This window comes from Actinia tenebrosa, unplaced genomic scaffold, assembly GCF_029948245.1.
Source record: "Actinia tenebrosa isolate PJP-AT-01 unplaced genomic scaffold, QUT_ActTen_1.0 PGA_scaffold2__45_contigs__length_23673736, whole genome shotgun sequence".
Classification (NCBI taxonomy): Eukaryota; Metazoa; Cnidaria; class Anthozoa; order Actiniaria; family Actiniidae; genus Actinia; species Actinia tenebrosa.
This window is the reverse complement of record NW_028292579.1, coordinates 19,644,693-19,668,835: the sequence shown is the minus strand read 5'-3', so window position 1 is coordinate 19,668,835 and position 24,143 is coordinate 19,644,693. Positions and strand designations below refer to the sequence as shown.

General features: G+C 42.6%; 1 protein-coding gene across 2 annotated transcripts in view; it reads left to right on the top strand.

Annotated features, from left to right (window-relative positions):
* LOC116287662 (uncharacterized) overlaps positions 1–22,364 on the top strand; it is a 35,200-nt gene extending 12,836 nt beyond the window's left edge. Inside the window, exons 2-8 of one of the 2 annotated variants that reach the window (XM_089033544.1) lie at positions 14,663–14,956; positions 15,420–15,511; positions 16,418–16,908; positions 17,347–17,467; positions 17,709–17,786; positions 18,753–18,833; positions 19,861–22,364. In XM_089033544.1, coding sequence (XP_088889670.1) covers positions 14,663–14,956; positions 15,420–15,511; positions 16,418–16,908; positions 17,347–17,467; positions 17,709–17,786; positions 18,753–18,833; positions 19,861–19,995 — 1,292 coding nt within the window. In that variant the 3' untranslated portion in view covers positions 19,996–22,364. The other variant, XM_089033545.1, reaches the window with a different exon arrangement.
* The last annotated feature ends 1,779 nt before the right edge of the window (positions 22,365–24,143 follow it).

The window sequence follows — 24,143 nt, the reverse complement described above, 5'->3', positions numbered from 1 at the left end:
CGAACTTTACGCGCATCTTAGAAACAATGTTGCGGCCCACGTTGTTAACGATAATCCTTTCATCTGTGGGGCTTGACTGCACCGCTAAGTCGAACCTTAAAGCCAGGGTGCCGGGTACTAAGACTAGGTTATCTGTTAGGCGGGGTACGCCTACGTACAGGGTTTCCCCCGGCTTTGCGCTAGAAGGTGTGAATGTAACCCGGTGAAAGGTGCGTTCTGCCTTTAGTCCACCAACCTGCTTAGGTAATACGTTGGGGTTTAACTTTGAGCTTATCATATATAATGGCAGTAGAAGGAACGGATTTTGACCCCACCACCGAAGAAGGTCAAGTCGACATTAACGATGAAGAATACGATACGTTAATCCCAAATGACGACGTGTCCCGCGAGTATATTTGGGATAGGCTTCGAAATAGGTTCGGAAGTAGGGCCCGCGAGGCCTGGCGTTCCTTAAAGGACAAGTGGCAATCGAGGAACCCAGGGAGATCTATTCCAGAATATTTAGAATTGCAAAACTTGGATTCCACGGACCTAAGAACCGAAATGCTAAGGGGGCTTTTAGACGACGTAAGGGAGAAATTTCCAAATGTGGACTTGGCCCGCCTTAATTTCCAAACCGGGGATAAGGGGCAAATTCAAATCCAGCATCAAGGAAGGGATACGTGGTATAATCTCTACCAAAGGACAGACTCCAACAAGCTCGCCAGTAATCTCCCAAAAGAAATCCAAGACGCATTAGGGAAACCTAATTTGATGGAAAGACTAAGAGAAAACGATGAAAACACCAGCGAAGCCTTTGAAAAGTTCAAGACCCTAATGCAGCGGCAACAAAAAGGCATCGAAGCGATAAGGGAAGTTGAAGAACTAAAGGAGACAATGGAGGAAAGGGAGGCAGATTACATGAGACAAAACCGACTACTCCTCGATGCTCAAAAAAGAGAACTTGACGACAAAAACCAAAGAATGATAGAAATGAGAGAACAAACAGACAAAGCCCTGCGCGATAGGAACCAAGCCCAAAAAGCCTTCGAGCTCGCCCTGCAAGACCTGGACATAAGCAAGGAAGAAGCTAAGAACTTACGTACCACCATAGCTGGCTCTTTAGAGGAACGGCGGCAGTTGGTTGCCGAAATTAACACTAAGGAAGAACAAATCCGGCAAAGAGATCAGGCTATTGAAGACCTGGAGGGACAAATAGAGCGGCAGCAGGAAATAATCAATGACCAGACTCGCCCCGAAGAGGAAAGGGAGGCTGCCCAAAAGGAAGTAGAAACCCTTCAGGAGAGAGTTGCAGAATTGCGGGCTCAAAAGGAAAACCTGGAAAAAGAGCTGGGGCTTACCACCAAGGAAAAGGTAAAAAGAGATCTGGTGAAGTATGGTATTCCGCTGGCATTTGCGGTCGCTATTAGCACCATAGTAGGAGTTATCCTATCCACGCTTAAGGCTACGGGCGCGGGCGTAAAGAAATTAGGTAATGGGCTGACGGACTTGGGAAAAAAGATGGCAGCTGGTCTTCCTGGGCTGCTGGGTTCGGTTGTTTCCTTGGCACTTAGGGCCGGCGGTGAACTGTTGAAGTTCGTGGGGAATAACATTTGGATCTTGGTCGTCGCTATTGGAGTGGTACTCCTGAAGAAGATGAAGGGTTAATCTTATCCTTGTGTATTACTGGTGGCTTATCGTCGTCGGGCGCCCGAGGCGTCCTCGACTGGGGATAAGTAAAGATAGTATTCGCGCCGCCTTGATAATGCGGAACTAGCGGTATGGCGGTCATAGTGCTAATGGTCTTATGATTCCAGGCCGCATCAGTCGGGGGGTTCGCCTTTACTGTGGCGGCATTTATCCGAAGGTAGGCAACGCGGTTGGGGAGAACTTGTAACTTCGCATATTGGCAATTGACTATCATGTGAAAACTTACTGGTGTTAAGTCTTCTACAGTCGGTGGTGGGGGTTCCGACGAGAAATGAACTGGGTTCCTATTATTATCTTTTTTTCTGTAGGGTAGTAATGGATGGTCATTCTCATCGACAATCCTAAACCCGGCTTTACACGAATACGCCGTCGAAATACTAATAGTACACATGATTAATCCCAGACCCCCAACCTTCACCCACAGCCCGGTGTCATACCATTGCTGTTCTAAGTAGTCCTTCTCCTCCAGGTAATGAAGGAACCAATCCTCCTTCGCGTGTGGGTTCATATATTTAAAGACTAATCACCGTAAGAGTGCTAATGGTCTTATGATTATAAATAGTATCCCTTTGATTTTCTATGCTATTTACCGTAACCTTTCCCGTATCGTCTACTCTTATCTGCAGCTTTACCTTCCCATGGCAATCGGCGACCATGTGGAAAGTCCAAACGGAAAGATTCTCGGCGCTGGTTGTGGTGGGCTCTACGGAGAAATGCACAGGCTCCCTGTTGTTTGTCTTATTTCTCATAGGCTGCAGTACGCCATTCTCATCCAGGAACCTAAAGCCGACGTTGGCATGGCTGCTCGTACCAATGCAAATACTACAAAGGATTAACTTCTTTCCTGAGTAGTTCAAGTCTACAGACATGCCCGTGACATCAACCCAAGGTGCCTGGGTGTATTTTTTCTCGCCTGTGTAAGTCGTATAAACACAATCTACTCCAGCTACGTAGGGGTTGTTCATCGCCATATATAATAGCTCAGACCAATGCTTGCAGCTGCTAAGCCGGCTTTTAGTAAGTCATGGTCATATTCCTCGGTAACCTTCTTTACTGGTTTCTTTGGTTCGGGTTTTCCTACATGCGCCTTCTTCGATGGTTTTTCTACCTCTTTTTTTGGTTTCTCTACGAAGTGAGTAATGCCCTTGGTCATGTCAGAGTTCACGTCATTCACCCCAAACTTCATATCCTTAGTAGCTCGCTGCAGCTTGTTGTTATAACCCACAACGGAATTGGTGTTAATAACCAAATTACTTGGCATTAACCAACAACCAGGCGACAAAGCGTAATCCAGTCGCACTTTAGACTGCTGCACCGCTAATTGATATCTCTGCACCGATTTAGATATGTCATTTTCTATTATTGCAGACTCAAATAAAGTTAGGAATTCTTGTTGCGTTTCCTGTGAAGCGCCTTGGGATCCAACAATGGGGTTGCGGGTATTTACCTGCGCTCCCAGGATGCAGTACACGAATGCTTCAATGCTACGGTTAATCCTGGCTAGGTTCCTTAAACCTTTTCCTTTCATTAACACAAATGGATCCCAAGTGCCGGGGTAGTTCGTTTGAATCCTGGTAATTAATGAATTATTACCCTTATCACCGCCCATATCACCGAACTCTAACTCATTACTTGGGTATTCCTGATGCCCGTAGTCAGCCGGCTTCTCACCATTGGCACCCCAAACGTAAACTATACCCAGCCCATGCGTCTTACCCTCCTTATAACGAAAGTCTTTTTGCTGTGGTTTGAACTCATTAATTAACCTTTCCAGGGCTGCGGCGTCATATCGGTTATTCATTGGATTAAATGCTCCATCTCCTGGTAGGGGTGCGTTAAGCTCCTTCAACAACCTCCTCACCGTAAAGGCAACGTGAAACCGCATAAATGAAATGTGAAACATGTCCGCGGCAACACCACAACCTTTAGTGGCAGCCCAAATAGCAAAGTCTAACTGTAAATGCCGACACGGACGAATAATACGACGACTTTATCGCACGTGAACGGGCTTACGAGTAATTGAGGAGATTTCGGGAATAATTTTACGGACAGCACTTGACGACGAATTGAAGTTTATTACAATCCAAGAACTTGTCTTAAAATAACAGTCCCGCTTGCCGAGGTTAAGATATAGGTTATTGCTCCAACAAAGATAACTAAAAAACTACTCTAAACTCTTTGATCACGAATAGATGTGTTCTCGTCGACTTCATACACTAATACTAACGCTAAGTGGAATTGAGACGTGTTGTAACTAAGTGAAACGTTAAGGATATGACGTAACTAATAATAGATACAAAAATAAAGTGTTCGTGGGCGGGGCTGATAAGCCTTCCTTTACATGGCTCCCCTGAAATGTTTACATTTCACAATAGGGACATGCAATGTTCATTGTTCATAACGTTCTGACTAAACTATCTACGGGTACTTATCATATGGCTCCTCGACGGGGAATTACCCGGTCTCAGCGTTCTAGTTACAGTCTTGTTTAAGGAGAACTACCAGTTTCTGGACAGGACGTTCCAAGCATCGAGGTTGGCTGATCCGCTTTCCTTTGCTGTCACGATCCCTTTCAGCGAGGGACACCTTTGCTGAGCGTACTCGTCCGTCATGACTCCGGTTAACGCACATAACACGACCTAGTAACCATGAACTGCGGGGCAGGTTTTCGTCTTTGATGATGACGATGTCGTTAACTTGCATTTCGCGACGGGGCCTTGTCCATTTTTGACGTGTTTGGAGTGAGAGGAGAAATTCTTTTCTCCACCTACTCCAGAACTCGTTGGCCAGGTGCTGGACACGCCTCCACCACTTTCTTGAATACTGATCTGCAGGCTGATACACACCAGGTGGGGCCATGAGTACTTTGGTCTTCATGGTCAGTAGTTGGCTTGGCGATAAGGGCTCGAGGGAGTCTGGATCATTCAAATTGTCCACTGTTAATGGTCGACAATTAACAATCGCTTCTACCTCGCACATGAAAGTCCGAAGTGACTCGTCATTCAGTTGCTCACTGTTGGCTTGTAGGATGGCTGATAACACGTTGCGAACCGTCCGTATCTGCCGCTCCCATACACCGCCCATGTGGCTTGCTGCAGGGATGTTCATCTTGAAGGTGAACCAGTCGCAGTTGTTCTTCATGAGCTGCTCTTTGACCTTTGACTGGTCCATTTCTGCTAGGGCTGCTGCGAGTTCGCGTCGTGCTCCCATGAAGTTAGTTCCTTGGTCGCATCTCAGCATTCTGACTGGACCTCTACGGCTTACGAATCGTCGGAAAGCATTGATAAAGGAATCGGTTTCCAGGGTGTTAGCTACTTCAAGGTGGACTGCTCTGGATGCAAGACACGTGAATAGAACGCCGTATCTTTTCATTTCTTTGCGCTTTTCCTTGATGATAAAGGGACCGAAATAGTCCACAGCACAGTTGGTGAATGGTGGTGCTGGCTCTAGACGATCTTCGGGAAGATCGGCCATCTTTTGCTCTTGTACTTTAGCTCGGAGTCTGTTGCACATTACGCAGTTTTCGATTGCGGTAGCAACAACTCTTGAGCCACCAACTACCCAGTATCCATTTGCACGGATCTCGCTCAGAGTAAGGTTGCGACCCTGATGCTTGACTTGGTTATGGAAATGACGTACGATTAGTGTGGTCACGTGGCTTCGACCAGGAAGAATGACTGGAAATTTAACCTTGTCTGTTAGACTTGAATGTCGGAGGCGTCCTCCGACACGCAGCAATCCATGAGAGTCGATAAACGGGTCTAGCTTGCGAAGTGGGCCTTGCGAGTTTGATTGTTTTGAATCTTGAGCATCTTTACTTTATTTCAGTTGTGTTATTTCATCGTTGAAATGGTTTGCTTGAACTGCCTTTATAATCTGGATTTCTGTCACCTCTAGGTCACTGACATTCACCTCAGTAGGCTTTATGTCCGATTGTCTCCCTTTCACTGCGTTGCGGAGCCTTTGAATAAACTTTATGCACAGGGCCATTACTCGCTTAACACGAAACCAGCTGGAATGGCGTTGAGCATCATCTTCGAGAGTAGTTACTGACTTTGCTGGTTCTGTTGACGTGGTTGCTACGCTTGCTGATTTCTTGATCTCTGGATCATTTTCTTGTAGATCATATGGTTGTGAGGTTGGTGCTTCTTGCTCTTCATCAGTTTTCCACAGAAAGGCTGGTCCTGACAACCATTTCGAATCTTTGAGCTGATCTGCACGTAGGCCTCTAGACCTTCATCTGCTGGGTTATTCTTGGTGTCGACGTACATCCATTGGTCCACCGAGGACTTGTCTTGGATTTCTTGCACACGGTTAGCTACGAATATATGAAACCGTCTGACTGCATTTGCAATGTAACCGAGAACAACTTTACTATCGGTCCAGAAAACTTCCTTTGTTATTTCGATGTCTAGCTCGCGCCTTAACTGTTCACTCACACGAACCGATACGACAGCTGCGGTCAGCTCTAGACGAGGGACCGTTAACTTCTTTAAGGGGGTGACTCGTGCCTTTCCCGCCAAGAAAGAACAATGGACTCTACCAGAGTTGTTGACTAGTCTGAGGTAGCTGCACTGACTGTAGCCTTTGAAGCTTGCATCGGAGAAGTGGTGCAGTTCTGCCTTGATTACTTCACCGAAGTCTTCTGGTTTGTAGCAGCGTGGTATTGTAAAACTTTCCAGATGTGGAAGTTGAGATCTCCATTTACGCCATCTATCGACCATGTCGTCAGGAATTGGATCATCCCAACCGATGTCGAGACGGCATAGGTCTTGTAGTAGCGACTTGCCTTCTAACACAACTGGGGCGAGAAAGCCTAGAGGATCGTAAATGGAACTCACTGTAGAGAGGATGCCGCGCCTTGTGGATGGACGATCTTTCAAGGAGATTACGAACTTGAATGCGTCTGATTTTGTACACCACTGCACCCCAAGTGCACGTTCCATCGTTTTTTGATTCAGCTCTAAGTCCTTCACATCTTTTGCTCTGTCAGACTCAGGGATTTTTTCAAGCAAGGCTTTGCTATTCGATGTGAACTTGTGAAGGTTGAATCCACCGCGTTTGCACATCTCCTTTACGTCGCTCACGAGTTCAAACGCTTTGTCTACTGATGGTACCGATTTCAAGCCGTCATCAACGTAGAAGTTACGGCGCACGAACTCTGCTGCTTCTGTTCCGAGGCTGCCTTCGTTGTCATCAGCTGTGGTCTTGAGGGCAAAGTTCGCACAACCTGGTGACGAGGTCGCGCCGAACAGGTGCACTGTCATCCGATACTCCTTAGGCTCACGAGAAGTATCGCCATTCTCCCACCACAAGAACCGCAGCAGATCTCTGCAACTCTCTGGGACCTTTACTTGATAGAACATTGCTTCGATGTCGCACATTATTGCAACGGTTTCTTGTCGAAATCTGTATAGGACACCCGTCAAGCTGTTCGTCAGATCAGGCCCTTGCAGCAGGTGGTTGTTCAGTGACTCTCCTTCATAGCAAGCCGAGCAATCGAAAACTACCCTGAGTTTGTCAGGCTTCTTTGGGTGGTATACTCCATGGTGGGGAATATACCACACTTTCTGCGAGTTGCTTTCGTTGGTTTCAGGTGCTAACTCAGCGTAGCCCTTATCTAGCATGGAATTCATGAATTCTATGTAGCGTGAGCGGTATAACTCATCAGCTGCGAATCGTTTCTTGAGGGACTTCAAGCGAACGTAGGCCATCGAACGGTTATTTGGCAGTACGAACTTATCATCCTTGGTAGGTAACGGCATTTCATAGTGACCATCGGGAAGGTAGTTAATGCCGTTTTCGACGATATTAAGGAACTTCCTATCTTCCTGAGAGAGTGAGACGCTCGTTTGCTCTCTCTCGCAAAAGTCGAGTTCAAACATTGCTCTAATGTCACATGCGTTGAGTATTTCTTTAGTTTGCGGTTTCGTAGCAAATTTGACGCTTCGACGTGAGGATGCATTAGCTGTAGTGACGACGTGATGACAGGTGAATGTATCGTCCTTCAAGGTATGTTGAAGCTCCGGGGTTGCTGGTCCTAGTACTCCCCATCCCAACAGAGTCTTGATTGCGTAAGGATCATCCTCCCCTCCTAAAATGACATCTCGTGGTTTCAGAGCCTTAGGACAATTACATCCGATCAATACTCCTACTTCCATGTTTCTTTGTAGGGGGAGAAGATGATGTTTTATTGCCTTTAGGTGCGGCCAATTGTCCGCTGACTCTGGGGTAGCTATTTGGTTGGTGGACGATGGTATGGACTCTCTCGTATATGCCTTGGGCAACTCTATTGCACTTCCATTGTTGTCAAAGGGTTTTGCTATCAGACCTTCGATTTTCTTGACTGGTATGTCTTGCTTACCGTGCATTGTATTCAGTCGTAGAGTAATCTCAGGACCGTCGACTTCTAACTGCTTCAAGATAGATGTCTTTACAAATGTGGAATCACTACCATCGTCGAGGAGAGCGTAGACCTTAACTTCAACTCCTGGATTACTACTATGACTAAGCACAATAGGCACGATGAGGGAGGTTGTCGTTCCTTCACTAACTGGCGTAGGATCACAGACGTTTGCGTTTGTGTTCGCCTCTTCTCCAGCTGGTTCGGATGAATCATTTTCAGTGGTCGTTGCCGCGATGTTGTTCACCTTGCGTCTGGGTCTAGGCTTTGGTTTTGGCTTGACACCATGTAGTGGGGTCGGGTGTGGCTTTCCGCACTCGTCACATTGCAGTCTGTTCTTGCAAGAAGACGACAAATGTCCAGGCTTTAGACATCCAAAGCAAAGTGCCTTCGATATGATGACGTTCCTTTTTTCAACTTCGGACATACCTTTGAACGACTCGCATCTTTCCAGGGAGTGGCCTTTGTCGCACGCTGGGCATGAGGATGTACTCCTTTGTTGACTTGATGATGTGGTTGTTGCGAAACTGCTTGAGAGAGGGCGAGAGGGTAGTTCCCTTCTTTGCTTGGGCCTAGATTCTCTATCTGCATTCCTTTTTCGTTCTCGTCTTAAGGCGTCGGGTGAAAAGATCGGATCGTTCGCCAATTCAGCTTCTGCCTTAACATATCGTACAAAGTCAGTGAATGATACTCTTTGTAATTTTGACTGAATGTCATATGCGTGACGACACCATTTAGTACCACAGTACGACGGAAGCTTTGCACTTAATCTTATAAGAGTTTGCGTACTATCTAGCTCGGCAAGAGATCCTACTATGCGCACTGCTTCTGTACAGCGAGTAAGGAAGTCTGCGAATTCCTGGAGTGCGTTGCTGTTGCCGTCTGGGATGTTTGGCCAGTTGCGCATGCGTGATTTATAGGCTTCAGCAACGTGGATCGGATTACCGAAACGTTCATCTAAAAGCTTGCGTGCTTCTTTATATGAGTTCTCACTTGTTAGCGAAAGGAACCCTTTTATTACGTCATTGGCCTTGCCTTTAGTGTACTTCTCCAGGTAGTAAAGTCGGTCCATGTCAGATGTAACTTTAGTGGAAATAATTGTGTCAAATGCCGTGACAAAGCCTGGATAATCGAAAGGATTGCCGTCGAAAGTTGGAGGCTCCTTTGTCGGTAGGTGACTTATTGTTTGCTGGTTTATTAACAAAGCGCTCAGTTCCGTTTGTTTTGTCTGCAATGAAACTATTTGTTTTAATGTTTCGCTGCCGATGCTATTATAATTCCTTTCTTGTTCCGTGGGATCAGGTATTTCCCTTTTGATCCGTGGAGTAGGGATTGGCTTGTGTGCTTGCCTGTTATTTGTGCGGTGTTCATAATCTCGTTCTGTTTTCTCTTCCGGAAGTTGAAAGCCGTCTTTCACGAATTGCGTGACGTCATCACAAAGAGCGTTTTGATCATCGATTACCATTTTCATTGCCAAATTCTCGGCTTTAACGATTGAAATTTCTCTTTCTAGCTCCAAAGCCCTTGCTTGCTTTTCCCTTTCCAAGTTTTCGATTTCGGCCTTAATTCTAGCTTCCTTTGCCGCGGCCTGCATTAACAAACAGCGTGCTGAGCCTGACGATCTAGACGTGTTGTCACTTCGTTTTGAGGATCGACTATAACTAGATCGATTGTCTAATATGTGTCTCTCTTCTAGAGATCTTATTTTCTCTGCTAATTTAATGCGACATTGATTATATTCTAGGTCGCGAACATCGAACCACGAGTAAGCGGCTCGTTTTTGTTCATCTTCTTCAATTTTGGAATGAAGACAGAAATGAGCTTGATCTAGCTCTTCCTTCAGTAGATCTAGCCTGTCTCTCTGCGCCTCGAGTGCTCTAAGGTCAACAGTCACGTCGCTAATTGAGTGATAGGTAGCCTTGATCTCTTTTGATAGATTGCGGGCGGCATTTTGTCGTTTTTGGTTGAGAGTATCGATAAGGTATACTTTTCCTTTCTCAGTCAATTTCCTGTCACGTGGTTTTGGTGGTGAAGGTGCGGTTTTACAGGTTGTACGCCCATCCGAATTCCGAGATTCTGAAGTCAATTCCTTCTCTACAAGTGAAATCTCAACATCACCAAGATCAATGAGTTTCGAAACAGTTTCTTTTTGTGACTCACTGTCGCTCATTTTGGAGATAACTAACCTCTTTTCGATTCTGTAATCTCAGCAATATTTGACGATGTTATTTTACTGTAAATGCCGACACGGACGAATAACACGACGACTTTATCGCACGTGAACGGGCTTACGAGTAATTGAGGAGATTTCGGGAATAATTTTACGGACAGCACTTGACGACGAATTGAAGTTTATTACAATCCAAGAACTTGTCTTAAAATAACAGTCCCGCTTGCCGAGGTTAAGATATAGGTTATTGCTCCAACAAAGATAACTAAAAAACTACTCTAAACTCTTTGATCACGAATAGATGTGTTCTCGTCGACTTCATACACTAATACTAACGCTAAGTGGAATTGAGACGTGTTGTAACTAAGTGAAACGTTAAGGATATGACGTAACTAATAATAGATACAAAAATAAAGTGTTCGTGGGCGGGGCTGATAAGCCTTCCTTTACACTAACTGCTGCGGCCAATACCGCATATTGGGCCCTGCTAACCATTCCCTGGCCTCTTTACCCGACGTATGCTTCAACATCGTCTCTTTAAAGATATCCCTTACTACTACGTCAAATGATTGCTGACCCACTGGAATCTTCAAATGCGTTATCAACTTATCGAAGTCGTTCATACCACCTTCAGCATCATACAATGGGTAATCTTCCGTGGTTAACAATAAGTTTCTAGGAAAATTGGGTGCTTTATGCACGGGTGCCTCCTTCGTTATTGACAAATGCTGTGCCTTTTTCCTCTCCTCATGCGGCTCCAAGTCTGTATTGCTGTACATTCTGGAGCCTTTATAGTAAATCCCATCGGGTCTCCTTTCGAACTTACTAGGGTCTGCATGCGGAAACATCTTCCTAAATGCTCTCCAGTTGGCATAATCCCGGTTGTCGTGATGTGGCTGCTCCTCAATATCATTCCCAAAAGCGTCGTACATTAGTATATATAATGGATGTTATACCATCAGCACCTCAGTTGTACCCAGATGTTCCCAATTATCACGCTACCACTAAGGATACAGGTCCTAACGAATTAAACGCGGAGAATTTCAGGCTTAATAAAGCGAACTTAATCCTGGCTTACTTGGAAGGGCAGACAAAACACTATGAAAAAGTTAGGAAGAAATACGTTAGAGCCCGGAGTACGCTACATAAGATTTCGATAACTTCAGGATCCATATCTGTTGTGTTAACGGGCTCCGGCGTTGCTACTTCGCTTACTGGACCGGGAATAATTGTTGGAGTTCCTTTGGCCGGCGTTGGGGCAGCCTGTGGTATTATATCGGCTGTTGCTACGGGCATTATGAAACAGTTGTCAAGCAAAATATCCAAGCATGACACGACAATAGCTCTGTCAAGGGCTAAAGTAAATACGATCACTGACCTTGTCTCAAAGGCTTTGCGTGGCCGTAAAATAGATGATGTAGAATTCTCGCTTATTCTGGCCGAAGAAGACAAATACGAGAAATTAAAGTCGGACATAAGGAATAAAAAAACAGTCGTAAGAGATCTTTCCGAGGAATCTCGCAAAAAGATCTACCAGGAGGCGAAAGAAGAGCTTCAAAGAAAGCTTGCTCAGTAAATATCGTGACAGGATTCTATTTACATATTGAACGTCAGTCTGGAAATTACGCGTAATCTTATGCCATAAGATTTATGCTAATTACTCATCTTATAGCATAAGATTTATGCTATTCGCTCATCTTATGCCATAAGATTTATGCTATTCGCTCATCTTATGCCATAAGATTCACTATCTTCTCGGAATCCATCCTAACAGGGGGTGGTTGGGGTCAATTTCGTAAAATATTTCGTAAATTACGTCAGGATAATAAGGAATATCCTTATCCAGCCGACAAAACATCCACTCGGCTTTTGTCATATCAGAAACCTCGGGAATAGACTTACCGGTAATTTCAGACAAAAGATAGGGAATAGCTTTGTAATATTTCCCTAGTTTTAATTTTTTCAGCGTTTTCCGTAGACTTTGCGGGGTTGGCTCTTCTAAATGGTTTATGATTTTCTTCTTTACTTCATTGTCTAAATATACCGGTCGATAACCTTGGATATGACTCATCCAGTCCCTAAAGTATTTTATTCTCTTATAAGGTGTTTTCTTACGACCTCCATTGGCGTAATATTGCTCTCTGGTAGCATTTGGTACGGCATTACGAATGTTCTTACCACACTCGTAACACTGTGCTGACGTGTCGTCTTCTATTTGCATTTTCTTACCACAACAAATATACTTATTTGGCTTAGTAGGTACAAACTTGGGTTTCAAGCACTTTACACAGAAATCATAAGCAAACTCTTTACAATCTTCGCACTCCATATATAGACTAATATATTTAAGTGCGCTGTTGCCCTCAACCACACTTGGAGTGGGGGTCGTCCGTAGGTGGATTTTTGACGCGGGTCTTACCCCGTGTTGAGATCGCGCTGGAACCCCCATTCCCTATACTAAGGTGCGCTGTTGCCCTCACGGGTAATCCTGGCGTAAACTAACATATTTCGAGTGCGCTGTTACCCCCACGGGTAATCCTGGGGGTCTCATAGGGAATGAGGGCTACGCAAACACGGGTTAGTGACTTTAAACGGGAAATCCTCGTGTGGTCACTGCGCTAGAACCCCCATTCCCTATACTACTAACAGCCGACTGACAAAGGGGAAAATCCCCTCGAATTACCTTGAGGATCAATTTTTTCCCTTTTTCGCGATGCCACTTTCTTTCAATTGTGAATCTCGATACAGTAATGTTTTGAGACTACCCTAAACTGTCCCAATGAAATATTAATGCGAATTTTCACATTAAAATCAACGCAGTGTCTAAATGCCCGGCAACCGGTCGCGGTCTAAAATGGACTAAATGCCCGGCAGTCCAAACTTTCATCAAAAAAACGAGAACTGGCTACAGTTAATGGAATTAAACTAGTCTAACTTTATTATGGTATATTAAGCGCTTCCTGTAGTCTGGACTGATTCGATAAAAGATTGTCTGTATTCGCTCGGCATAGAACACCGAGCAGTTGGTTCATGTCACTTTGAATATTTTCTCCAACACTGCCGGTCGCAATTTTCGCAAAAAATACCATAATTTGCCTACGTTAATGAAGCCAAACAAGTCTAAATTTATCGAGGAATATTAAGCGCCTCTTGTATTCTACAGAGCTTCTAATAAGGATTGTTTCGTATTACTTCGCAAAAAAATAAACGACGATGGGACAAGTAGGAAAGGGTAGGTAAAAAAGCTAGTTGTGGTAAGAAGAGCGAAAAGGTGCTAAAGGCACATGCAATAACACAATGCAATTTTATTTAACCATTAAGTCCTATATTGCTACATAGTATCATTTTAATAATCAATCATTTTATCGGAAAGTTTGGACTGCCGGGCATTTAGTGTATTTGAAACCGCGACCGGCTGCCGGGCATTTAGTGTATTTGAGACCGCGACCGGCTGCCGGGCATTTAGTGTATTATTTTGAGACCGCGACCGGCTGCCGGGCATTTAGTGTATTTGAGACCGCGACCGGCTGCCGGGCATTTAGTGTATTTGAGACCGCGACCGGCTGCCGGGCATTTAGACACCGCGTAAAATCAATTCATCTCTTTGCTGCGTTATAAGATTGATGAACTAAATTAATGCCTCACTTTTCAGTTCTTCATACTCCAGTTTAAAGTGTTATCTTTTGCTCAGTGTTAACGTAAAATTGTTAATTTATTCCAGTAAATATCTTTTTCCTCCCTAAGGTTTGAAATTCCGCGGTTTTTCTCGCTTTTTTTTCTTCTTCTTTTTTTCGTTTTATTTTGTTTTGTTTTGTTGTTGTTGTTGTTGTTGTTATTGAAAAAGGCAATAAAGACAGGGAAGAGAGACTGAAATAAAGATGACAATCAATATCTTCCGATAGGGTAGCTTTCCAGTAAACGTCCTTAAAATTCCAAAAAGGGCCATATCAAGCTTTACTCTATATGTTAGTGTCGAAATTGGAATACAGAAAGCTCGCCTTATATATAGTATGATCAATTCCATATTTGGATTGTGCGGAAAAGCGGCAAACAAAAAGGCCGTCGTTTTAAAACGAGTTCCACATGAACATTTTTGAAGAAGAAGAGAAAAGAAAAAATAAAGACAAGTAAAAAGGTGAAGGATAAGGGGACGATGGTTACTCGTGGGTCTGGCTCGCAGACAACAGACATAGGGGCACTCAATGTTTGATATATTAGCCATATTATTGAACTTTGTGCATTCTTTAGTTTTAATAATACCTTGAGCGGTATGTAGTTGTGAAGCTAGAAATATCCTCAGTAAATGCATCTGTAATTAAGGAATCTAAAGCGATAATTAACGCCAGAATTCGCAAGAAAGATATCTAAAAGTTCTATTTCCATAATATTTACTCTTCCAGGTGAGAACACACGGTTGTCGTCTGGCCTGGTAAATGAAAGTCTGACGGAGGATGATGCCACAGAAATATGTAAACTTTTTGGCCGTGACTGGCAGTCCTTAGGTAGAGAATTGAAGTTTCCCAAAACTACCCTGGATGATATTTCAGATGACAAAAGCAACCATACTAACGAAGACAAAGCCTATGCTTTGCTTATCAAGTTCATGCAACAACATGGAAGTGATGCAACCAAAGGCTGGCTGGCTAAAGCATTGTTTAAAATAAGAAGGCGAGACATTGCTGAAAACCTCATAGGTAAGATGATAGATGATATTCTGTTCGTTCTTTCGTTCTTCCATTGGTTTTTTTTTTTTTTTTTTTTGTTTTTTTTTTTCTTTTTCTATTTTTTTTTACTTTTATTTTTTATTGTTCTTTCATATGGTTCAGAGTTTATTCGTTTGTGCGTTCGTTCACTCGCTCATTGTTTGCTTGTAGTTCCTTGCTTGCTTTTGCATTCCTCCCTCCCTTCCCTCCATTCCTTCCCATCTTTGTCGTTTTGTTGTTTTAATTTGATTTGATTTGATTCATCGCTCTTCCCCTCCATCTTTGTTAACTTAGTTTGTTTGATATTTGATGTCTGCCTGTTTCTTGAAAATGTTTTGTTTATTTGTTTGTTCCCTCGTTTGCCATTGATGTATTCATACGCACTAATTCTTTGATTTTTTCCTTGCTTGCAATTTATCTCTTCATTAACGAATCATTAATGTCTAATATCAAGGCAGTGAGCATTTTACAAGTAAAACATCGCACGAACAGATGTTCTTATTAAAAGAGGAAGGAAGCCTTAAATTCACTGATGAAAATGGCCAGGTAAGTTAAGTATAAAGTAACCATCATCATCACTATGCACAACCACCACCACCACCACCATCACCACCACAACCACCACCACCACAACCACCACCACCACCACTACCACCACCACTATTACCACCACAACCACAACCATCGACCCACCGCCCAACCACACGCACCACCACTACCTACCACCACCACCACAACTCATTACGCACCCCCACACCACCACCAGACCTCACCACCACATCAAACCACCACCAACTAACACCACCATCAACCACAACCACTAACCACCACCACAACAACACATCAACCAACCAAAACCACAACCACAACAGCTACCACAACCACAACCACAACCACAACCACAACCACAACCACAAACCCATCGAACCGACAACCACAACCACAACCAACAACCACAACCACCACCACCACCTACCACCACCGAACCACCACAACACACAACCTACAACCACAACCACACCACAAACCACAACCACAACCACAACCACAACCACAACACAACCACAACCCAACTCACGAACCACAACCAACCACAAACCACAACCATACCACACCACAACCACAACCACAACACACCACAAAGCCACAACCACACTCACAACCACAACCACAACCACAACCACAACCACAACCACAACCACCACCACAACCCACAACCACAACCACACCACAACCACAACCACAACCACAACCACAACCACAACCACAACCACAACCACAACACTAGGTATGTCACTGTCACCACCACCACCTTCATCATCATCCCTATGCGCCCCTTCCTGTTCAGCAGCTCATGTTGTTAATGTCAAGGAAAATATATGATTGGTATAATTGTCGGCTTAAGGCGATTACAATTGACCCAAACCTGATTGATGATCCCCTTGCATGCAGGTTGTAAAATTCTTCACATGTCGGAACATCCAGGATGACGAGTTGTACCTTGTAAGAAAGCTGGTTGGGACGAAATACGAAGAATCCTGCAAAGCATTGAAGCAACAGGACTCTATTGCCGATTCCATCCTAAGTTCCCTTGATGTCCACGGTATCGTGGAGGAAGAAAGACAGAAAAAGGAAAACCAAAAGTTTAAAGAGGCCCAAGACAAGATAATGGAGCTCCTAAAAAAATTTCAAGAGCTAACCAAGCGCATTCAAAACCAGGAGAGAAATGAGAAAGGAGTCTTGCCACAGTTACACGAAGAAAAGACATCACTTACAGAAATGCAGAGGCTAAATACAGGCTTGCTCCAGTTAACTAGCATTGTCTCACACTTGAAGGATTCATTTCCTCTTCAGGCGCAGATGTACAGCTTTTCTCTCGGGCTGTGTGCGATACTCAAAGACTTGGAGGAAAGAGTGAAGGTTCTGAGAGGAATGGCCCCAAGGTAAATAAATAGGGGATAAATATTCAGTACTAGAGACCTCTCACTCATCACCAACGGATAAAACATTTCAATAAAAGCTGCACTTTTCTGCTTTGTTATACGTCATCCAAAAAACGTTTACTGCAATTCGCATTTTATGATAGTAATAATAAAAAAATTGCTTGCTGTGCTGTGTGCAGTTATAAGAAAGCTCTTGGGGCTTGACTCGATAAAACTCGATAACACTTTATACATGGGTCTTTAAACTTTACTAAACTGTAAAAAAACAAAAAAACAAAAAAAATCAAGATCAATGTTGAAAAGCAATCTGCTACGCATCGTGCTTCTTCTAACAATTTTCTCGTATTCTGCCAATCCGCGTGCTTCATAACAGTACACAGCTCGCATGGGTTTTCGACTTCTTATTTTCTTCAATAAATCACTGGCTTTTTTCTTTAGCGGCGAAACTGAAGGAATTGAGAAAGTGCTAAACCAATGTCAAAACCTGAGTAAGGCAATGCAAATGAAAGAAAACAGTTTTTTAAAACTCTTCAAAGCGGATAATCTTGAAGGCCAACAGGTAAGATGAAGGAATGGTGCATCTTTGTAAGGTAGAGGGGTTAGATAGAGATTTAGTCCAGCTAATAATGCAAACAACAATAATGTACTGGTCGTTTGAAATTCCCCTTTAACTAACATTATATAATTGGCCTGTGCATTCAGAGTGTATGCAGTTGGGAGGCTGGTTAGCGCGCAGGAAGCTTCCCTTTGCTTCAGTGTAGCAGCGTTCCGCGTGTATAACTGATATTGATTCTCTTTAGCGTCTTCGAGATGAGTGCTCGCCCTCTGCTCCGCAACCAAGAACGAGTGGGTATCCTGTGGATGTTCCTGAAGTTAGGGTGAGTGCTCTTATTAAACCCGTAGGTATAAACCAGTATCTACTATAATATCCTCAGGGGAGGAGGGTGTATATATAACCAGTAGCTACTTTAATATCCTCAGGGGAGGAGGGTGAGTGACATTTATTAAACCCGTAGATATAAACCAGTATCTACTATAATATCCTCAGGGGAGGAGGGTGTATATATAACCAGTAGCTACTTTAATATCCTCAGGGGAGGAGGGTGAGTGACATTTATTAAACCTGTGTATATAAACCAGTAGCTACTATAATATCCTCAGGGGAGAAGGGTGAGTGACATTTATTAAACCTGTATATTAAACCAGTAGCTACTATAATATCCTCAGGGGAGAAGGGTGAGTGACATTTATTAAACCTGTGTATATAAACCAGTAGCTACTATAATATCCTCAGGGGAGAAGGGTGAGTGACATTTATTAAACCTGTGTATATAAACCAGTAGCTACTATAATATTCTCAGGGGAGAAGGGTGAGTGACATTTGTTAAACCTGTATATATAAACCAGTAGCTACTATAATATCCTCAGGGGAGAAGGGTGAGTGACATTTATTAAACCTGTATATGTAAACCAGTAGCTATTATAATATCCTCAGGGGAGGAGGGTGAGTGACATTTATTAAACCTGTATATATAAACCAGTAGCTACTATAATATCCTCAGGGGAGGAGGATGAGTGACACATTACATTGTTTTTTCTTGACCCGAGAAACAAAGAAACTGTACGCATATGCTTTATAACACAACATCGTTCGGGGTTGGTGGACGAAATCTGCCCCACCCCCTTTCCTTGGTGGCCATTGCCTTCATGTTAATATTCCTCGCTGTTACCTTATATTACAACAGTCGCGGATCTCATTCCATAGTTTAATTACTCTAACTTGTCATTAGAAATATTCAATAAGGATATATTTCTAATGATGCCTTTTAACTATAAACTAATAGAGAGCAAGCACCCAGCCAGTCTCTGAAAGCGAATTAAGAGCATTGAGAGAGCAGGTTGCTCCCCCACCAGACCCTTTGGAGGTAAGACTCTACTAGAATGATCTATTGTCATCAGCTGAAACAAAAACCTGTCATTATTTGTTCCAAATGGTTGTCAAACACTGACCATCATGTAATTTCAACCAGAAAGAATTAATTCATTCAAAATGTTTATAGTCCCCTTAACAGTTCTCTGCGCCATCTTGAAAAGTAGCCATGCCTTTGCATCGAAGCCAGACGAACGGTGAGCTTGCAATGACAGAGACATGTGAATAATTGTCCTCCAAGGTGTTGAACAAGGTTTCTATCATTGCAAGCTCACCGTTCGTGTCGCTCAGAGGCGAAGGTAAGGCTACCTTTCAAGATGGCGCAGGGGACTGTGAAAGAGATATTTCGAAAGCTACAGGAGATAACATTAATGAGAGAATAAAGTTTTAAAAATTGATCACGAAGTTTGATGGGGTTTATGCCGGGTTGTATGGTTGTTGGTCCTAATGCAAATAGCGTGCTACTATGGCACAAGGCCGGGCGAGGTACATGAAAACTTGTCATCTAGGTCTAAATACAAAGCAACCATATGCACATAGCATTTATGCGAAGTATACACGTGTGTGGTCCCTCTTTTCTTCTTACATTCAATGACACAAAATTTGCATGTGCGGCATAACTTCAAGTACACATTGGAGAGATTGTAGATGTGCCCTGCACGGATGCCTCGTTTTCATCTCTCCCATGCCTCTCTACCTCGTCCGCCATGTTGGATTTTAACAAATTTGTCTTCCGCCCCAACCAACCATTCGACGAAGAAAACGAAATTCTATTTTGTATTAATGAAGGACAAAAGGTGTAATACATTCTATTCGTTTTTTTTTTTTTTTTTGTTCTATCTTAAAGCATGAAGAGGAGCCTTCAATTCAGTTCGTTAACAGCGAAAACGAGGATAATGCTAAGTGAAGTTGATTTATATATAAATATATATATAGTCTTCCGCGCTAACCAACCATCCGACGATGAAGGACGAAAGGAGTAATACATTAATTCTATATTCGTTTTTCGTTCTATTTTAAAGAATGAAGAGGAGTCTTCAATTCCGTACGTTAACAACGAAAACGAAGATTATGAAGTTGGTTTATATATTAATCACATCCTTTTTGTAATCACTACCAAATCCTGCAGTCTGATTGGTTCAAAGGAGTGCGATTAATTCCCAAATCGCATCCTTAGGAGTTCTTAATCGCATTCTAAAAAAATATATATTTTTTAACAATAAAATAAAACAAAAAAATTAAAACAAAAGTTTTTTTAGATGTTTTTTTTTTGTTCGCATTTAGTTCTTCTACTACATTAAACTGATTATTCTGCACTCTTTATTGTGCCTTTTTCTTATGTGTGATTACAAAAAGGATATGATTAAGTGGTAATTGAACTTCGTGTCGTGCAATTTTGGTCTGAAATCAAACTTGCAATTACAAATCACACTCCCGCTACGCGGTCGTGTGATTTTGTAATCGCGCGTTTGATTTCAGACCAAATTGCACTCCACTCAGTTGAATTACCATTATAAATCGTATATTTTTTAAATAAATTTTTATAATTTTTTAAATAACAATTTTATAAATAGTCCCCTTTAAATTCCTTGGGCCATCTTGAAATCGATGCAGAGGCACGGCACGGCTACTTTTCAAGATGGCGCAGGAAACTGTGAAGGCGACAGTTGTACTTAATTTCGATTAATTGCTTCTTTAGAAATTTTCACAATTCGAAATGCTTTTAAATTCATCAACAAATTTATAAAACGATTTCAAAAACGCGCTCGATGAGTTAATATATATTTGATATTTGCACATTATACAAAAAGCATGTGAGACATGGTTTAGTCTCAGGTTTGTTCGTCCGTGCTTCCTGTGGTGAGCTGAAAGTGTATGACTTCAATCATAAGAGAAAACAACTTCGGCAGTTCAGAGCACGTGTCAATTTCTTTGAGAATAAGATTCTTTGAGTCGGATCCATATTCAGTTATCTTGTCGGCATGCCCAACAATTAAACATAGAAATAATACTCTAGGGAATGATACGTGGTCTGAAATGCTCAAGGTATTAGTTTATTATATCTACCCTTCATCAAAAGAAGTCTATTAACGAAGGATAGAGATAGAGTACTTTTCATATGTCGCTGAAAAATCACTGCGCGAGGAACGGTCAGGGTACGTCATTTCTCATCCAATCAAAATGCTCGGAAATCGCAGAGTCGTCGTATGAAATTTGCTCTATCAAGAAGTACAATAGTCCGCTTCACAGTTCCCAGCGCCATCTGGAAAGACAGACGTGCCTTTGCATCGAAGCGAGACGATAGGTGATCTTGCAATGATAGAGACATGTGAATAATTGTCCAAGGTGTTAAAAAAGGTCTCTATCATTTCAAGCTCACAGTTCGTCTCGCTTCGATGCTAAGGCACGGCTACCTTTCAAGATAGCGCAGGGAGCTATGAAGGGGACTATTCGTTAAGAGCACATATTTGGTTTGTAAATATCAATAAATTAAAGTATGATTTATTGCAAAGGAAACGAAAGGTTTTACAGAGCGACTAATAAATATAACGGGGGCCACTTAGACGGCGAGAACCAATCAAATTGTGTAATAAAAACAATGCATTCTAACTAAGGTAGAGGAGTCAATCAGAACGCATTAGTTTTGTGGCCCGTCATGTTGGATGCGCTCGCAACCTCCAGAAAACTTTGTTGGACATGATGTTTACCCATTTAAGACCACGTGTCATTCCCTTGAGAACAACATCCTTTTTGAGCTCTATCCATGTATATATGTCTTTTCGTGAACAACCGTTAAACAAAGAAATGATACTCTAGGGAATGACACGTGGTCTGAAATGGAACACGTTATTCCTAAGCTAAAATGGGTCTATCTATTGACGACTTTTAAACTCCAGTTATGCGAGCATAGCCTCACTTCCGAGATTGGAAAACAAAAGCAGAAATTAGAATAACAAAACAAGCAAAGCCTGGAGTTTTAAGAGTCGTCAGTTCGGGACTGGTGTCCTATCTTGGCCTGCTTGTGTCTCTACGAGCTGGCCTCGGCAAGGATGAATGTTAATTTATTCAGAGAGTTAGCTGTGCGAACACACTAACCGGGACCATTTGAAGAAAGTTAGCCAAATACAAAATATAGTAAAAACTAAGGGATCAAACTTGATTCAAATTTGAACCAATCAGAAGCAAGAAAGGAAGCCTAGATATCTGAGAAAAAAACTTTTATGTAATCAGCAACCGTGGGAAAAATGATTGTGATTGGCTGAGATCAATATGATACAGATTTTGCTATCTCGTGATTGGCTAACGTTTTCATGTCTTAATTTTTGTTTTAAGTGGTCCCGGTTAATGTGTCTGCACTGTAATATATATGGAATCTATGGAAACTATTTGAGGGAAGGACGGGAAAAAATTATAAACTGGACTAGGAAAACAGGGAATGAATATCAGAAAATTAAAATGGTTCACCTTTACTGAATTTAGAATTGTAGAATTGTAAGTAAGACAATAATAAAATATCCGAACTTAAGTTATTGAGCACGATTCTGTATTATTAAACGAAACACTGGTTATAACCAGGTTTGTGAAATGTATAATTTCGTTTGAAATTTTATGCAAAATATGTTGTTATAAACATTTTATACTTCAAAAGTCAGTTTCGTTTGACTGAGTTAATTGTCAATAAATTCCCCTCCGTAGAGGATGTTAAATAGCCTCAACCTACTCAGGGTCAGGTATGTGTTGTGCGTGTTGTGGTTGCCGGAGGTGAAAGGAGGGGGTGGGGGAGGGGGGGGCGGAGGGTGGAGAGAATAAAGGCTGCAAAAGAGGCACAATGAAGAGGCTGGTATGGAGTTTGCACCTATAAACAATCATATGTCCTTTTTCAAATAGGTTCTTGAAGCCAAAGGCGATAGGAAATAGGCGATAGGGGCTACAATGTTACAATGTCATATAAAATAAAATGTAACACCTAGTATTATGATCCCCCATGTAGCAATGTTTTCTCGCATAGACCAGCATTGCTAGGGGGAAAATGGTACATTTTTGCAGAGATCGCAGTTCATTCCAAGATCCAAGAATAGCTGGAATGACTGCAGATTGTTTCTCATTAGTTTCCTCTTCAAGAACGCGGCTCCAACTACCAAAAGGTGCATACTTTATTGAGCCCTTCGTAAAATTCTTGAATGCGAGGAAATTTGGAAATTTAAAAGAAATGCCACAGATTCCATCTAGAAAAAGTCTGATTTCTTTTGTATTTTCCTCTTAGCCTCGCATCTAAGATAATATTGAAAAAGTTCAATACGAAAAGTAAAAGTGTATTTTTGTCTCACAGTTTTACTCACATTATGCAGTGCGACATGGGTATGCAAAGCCTTCTACGCAGCCGCTATTAGTGTCGTCACGCAATACGCTACTACTCCCATATCACGTGCGGCATGGGTATGCAAAGCCTTCTACGCAGCCGCTATTAGTGTCGTCACGCAACGCTACTACTCCCATATTACGTGTTACATGGGTATGATACGCCTTCTACGTAGCCGCTATTAGTGTCGTCACGCAACGCTACTAGGGCATACTGAAGGAGAAGCACAATGTTCACCTTCTTACCCGGCAGGTCCCTGGCTTGAACCCCTGTGTTTGTTGTTTTGTTTTCCATCCAGCACCCGCCAGCATTCCATTGGTATACTAGCTGTGGTTATGATGAGTGTTTCTGTGGTTATTAATGTGGGTAATGTGAGAAGGTCTTTTTTACTAGCAACCTTTTTGGAACACTTCTCCAGGCCGACCTCATGGCTGGCACTGAGGGTGGTCACTGCCAGGGTTTGTTGCGTCCTCAGTGGTTCTCTTACGTCCCCAACTTGGAGACGGGATCGCCATTTAACGTGATCCCTTCCCCCTTAAAACGAGTCAAAATGAACTCCAGAAATGAGAAGAGCACCTTAAATTTAGAGAGAGGGAGAAGTTTCAGCTCGAAATGTTGACAATAGAAGAAATGGCATTAAAAATAAAATCAAACATTTCACAAGGATTTGTACGGGAAAAGTGTTGGCTGAAATTCAATTTTATATCTAATTTTATTTCACTTGTTTCGCTTATTATGAGCTGAAACTCCGCCTCCCTTCTAATGCCGAGATGCTCTTTTCATTTCTGTTTTTAATTTGAAAAAACTGCTCGTTTTAAGGGAGGTAGGGTCCCGTGGCCTGTTGGTGCAAGTCGTCTATTGGAAACCTATTCAACCAAACACGCGGCTATGACGAAAAGAGCGCAAACAAAGAATAGTGGTAGTGTGTGATAAAAGAGTCCCAAA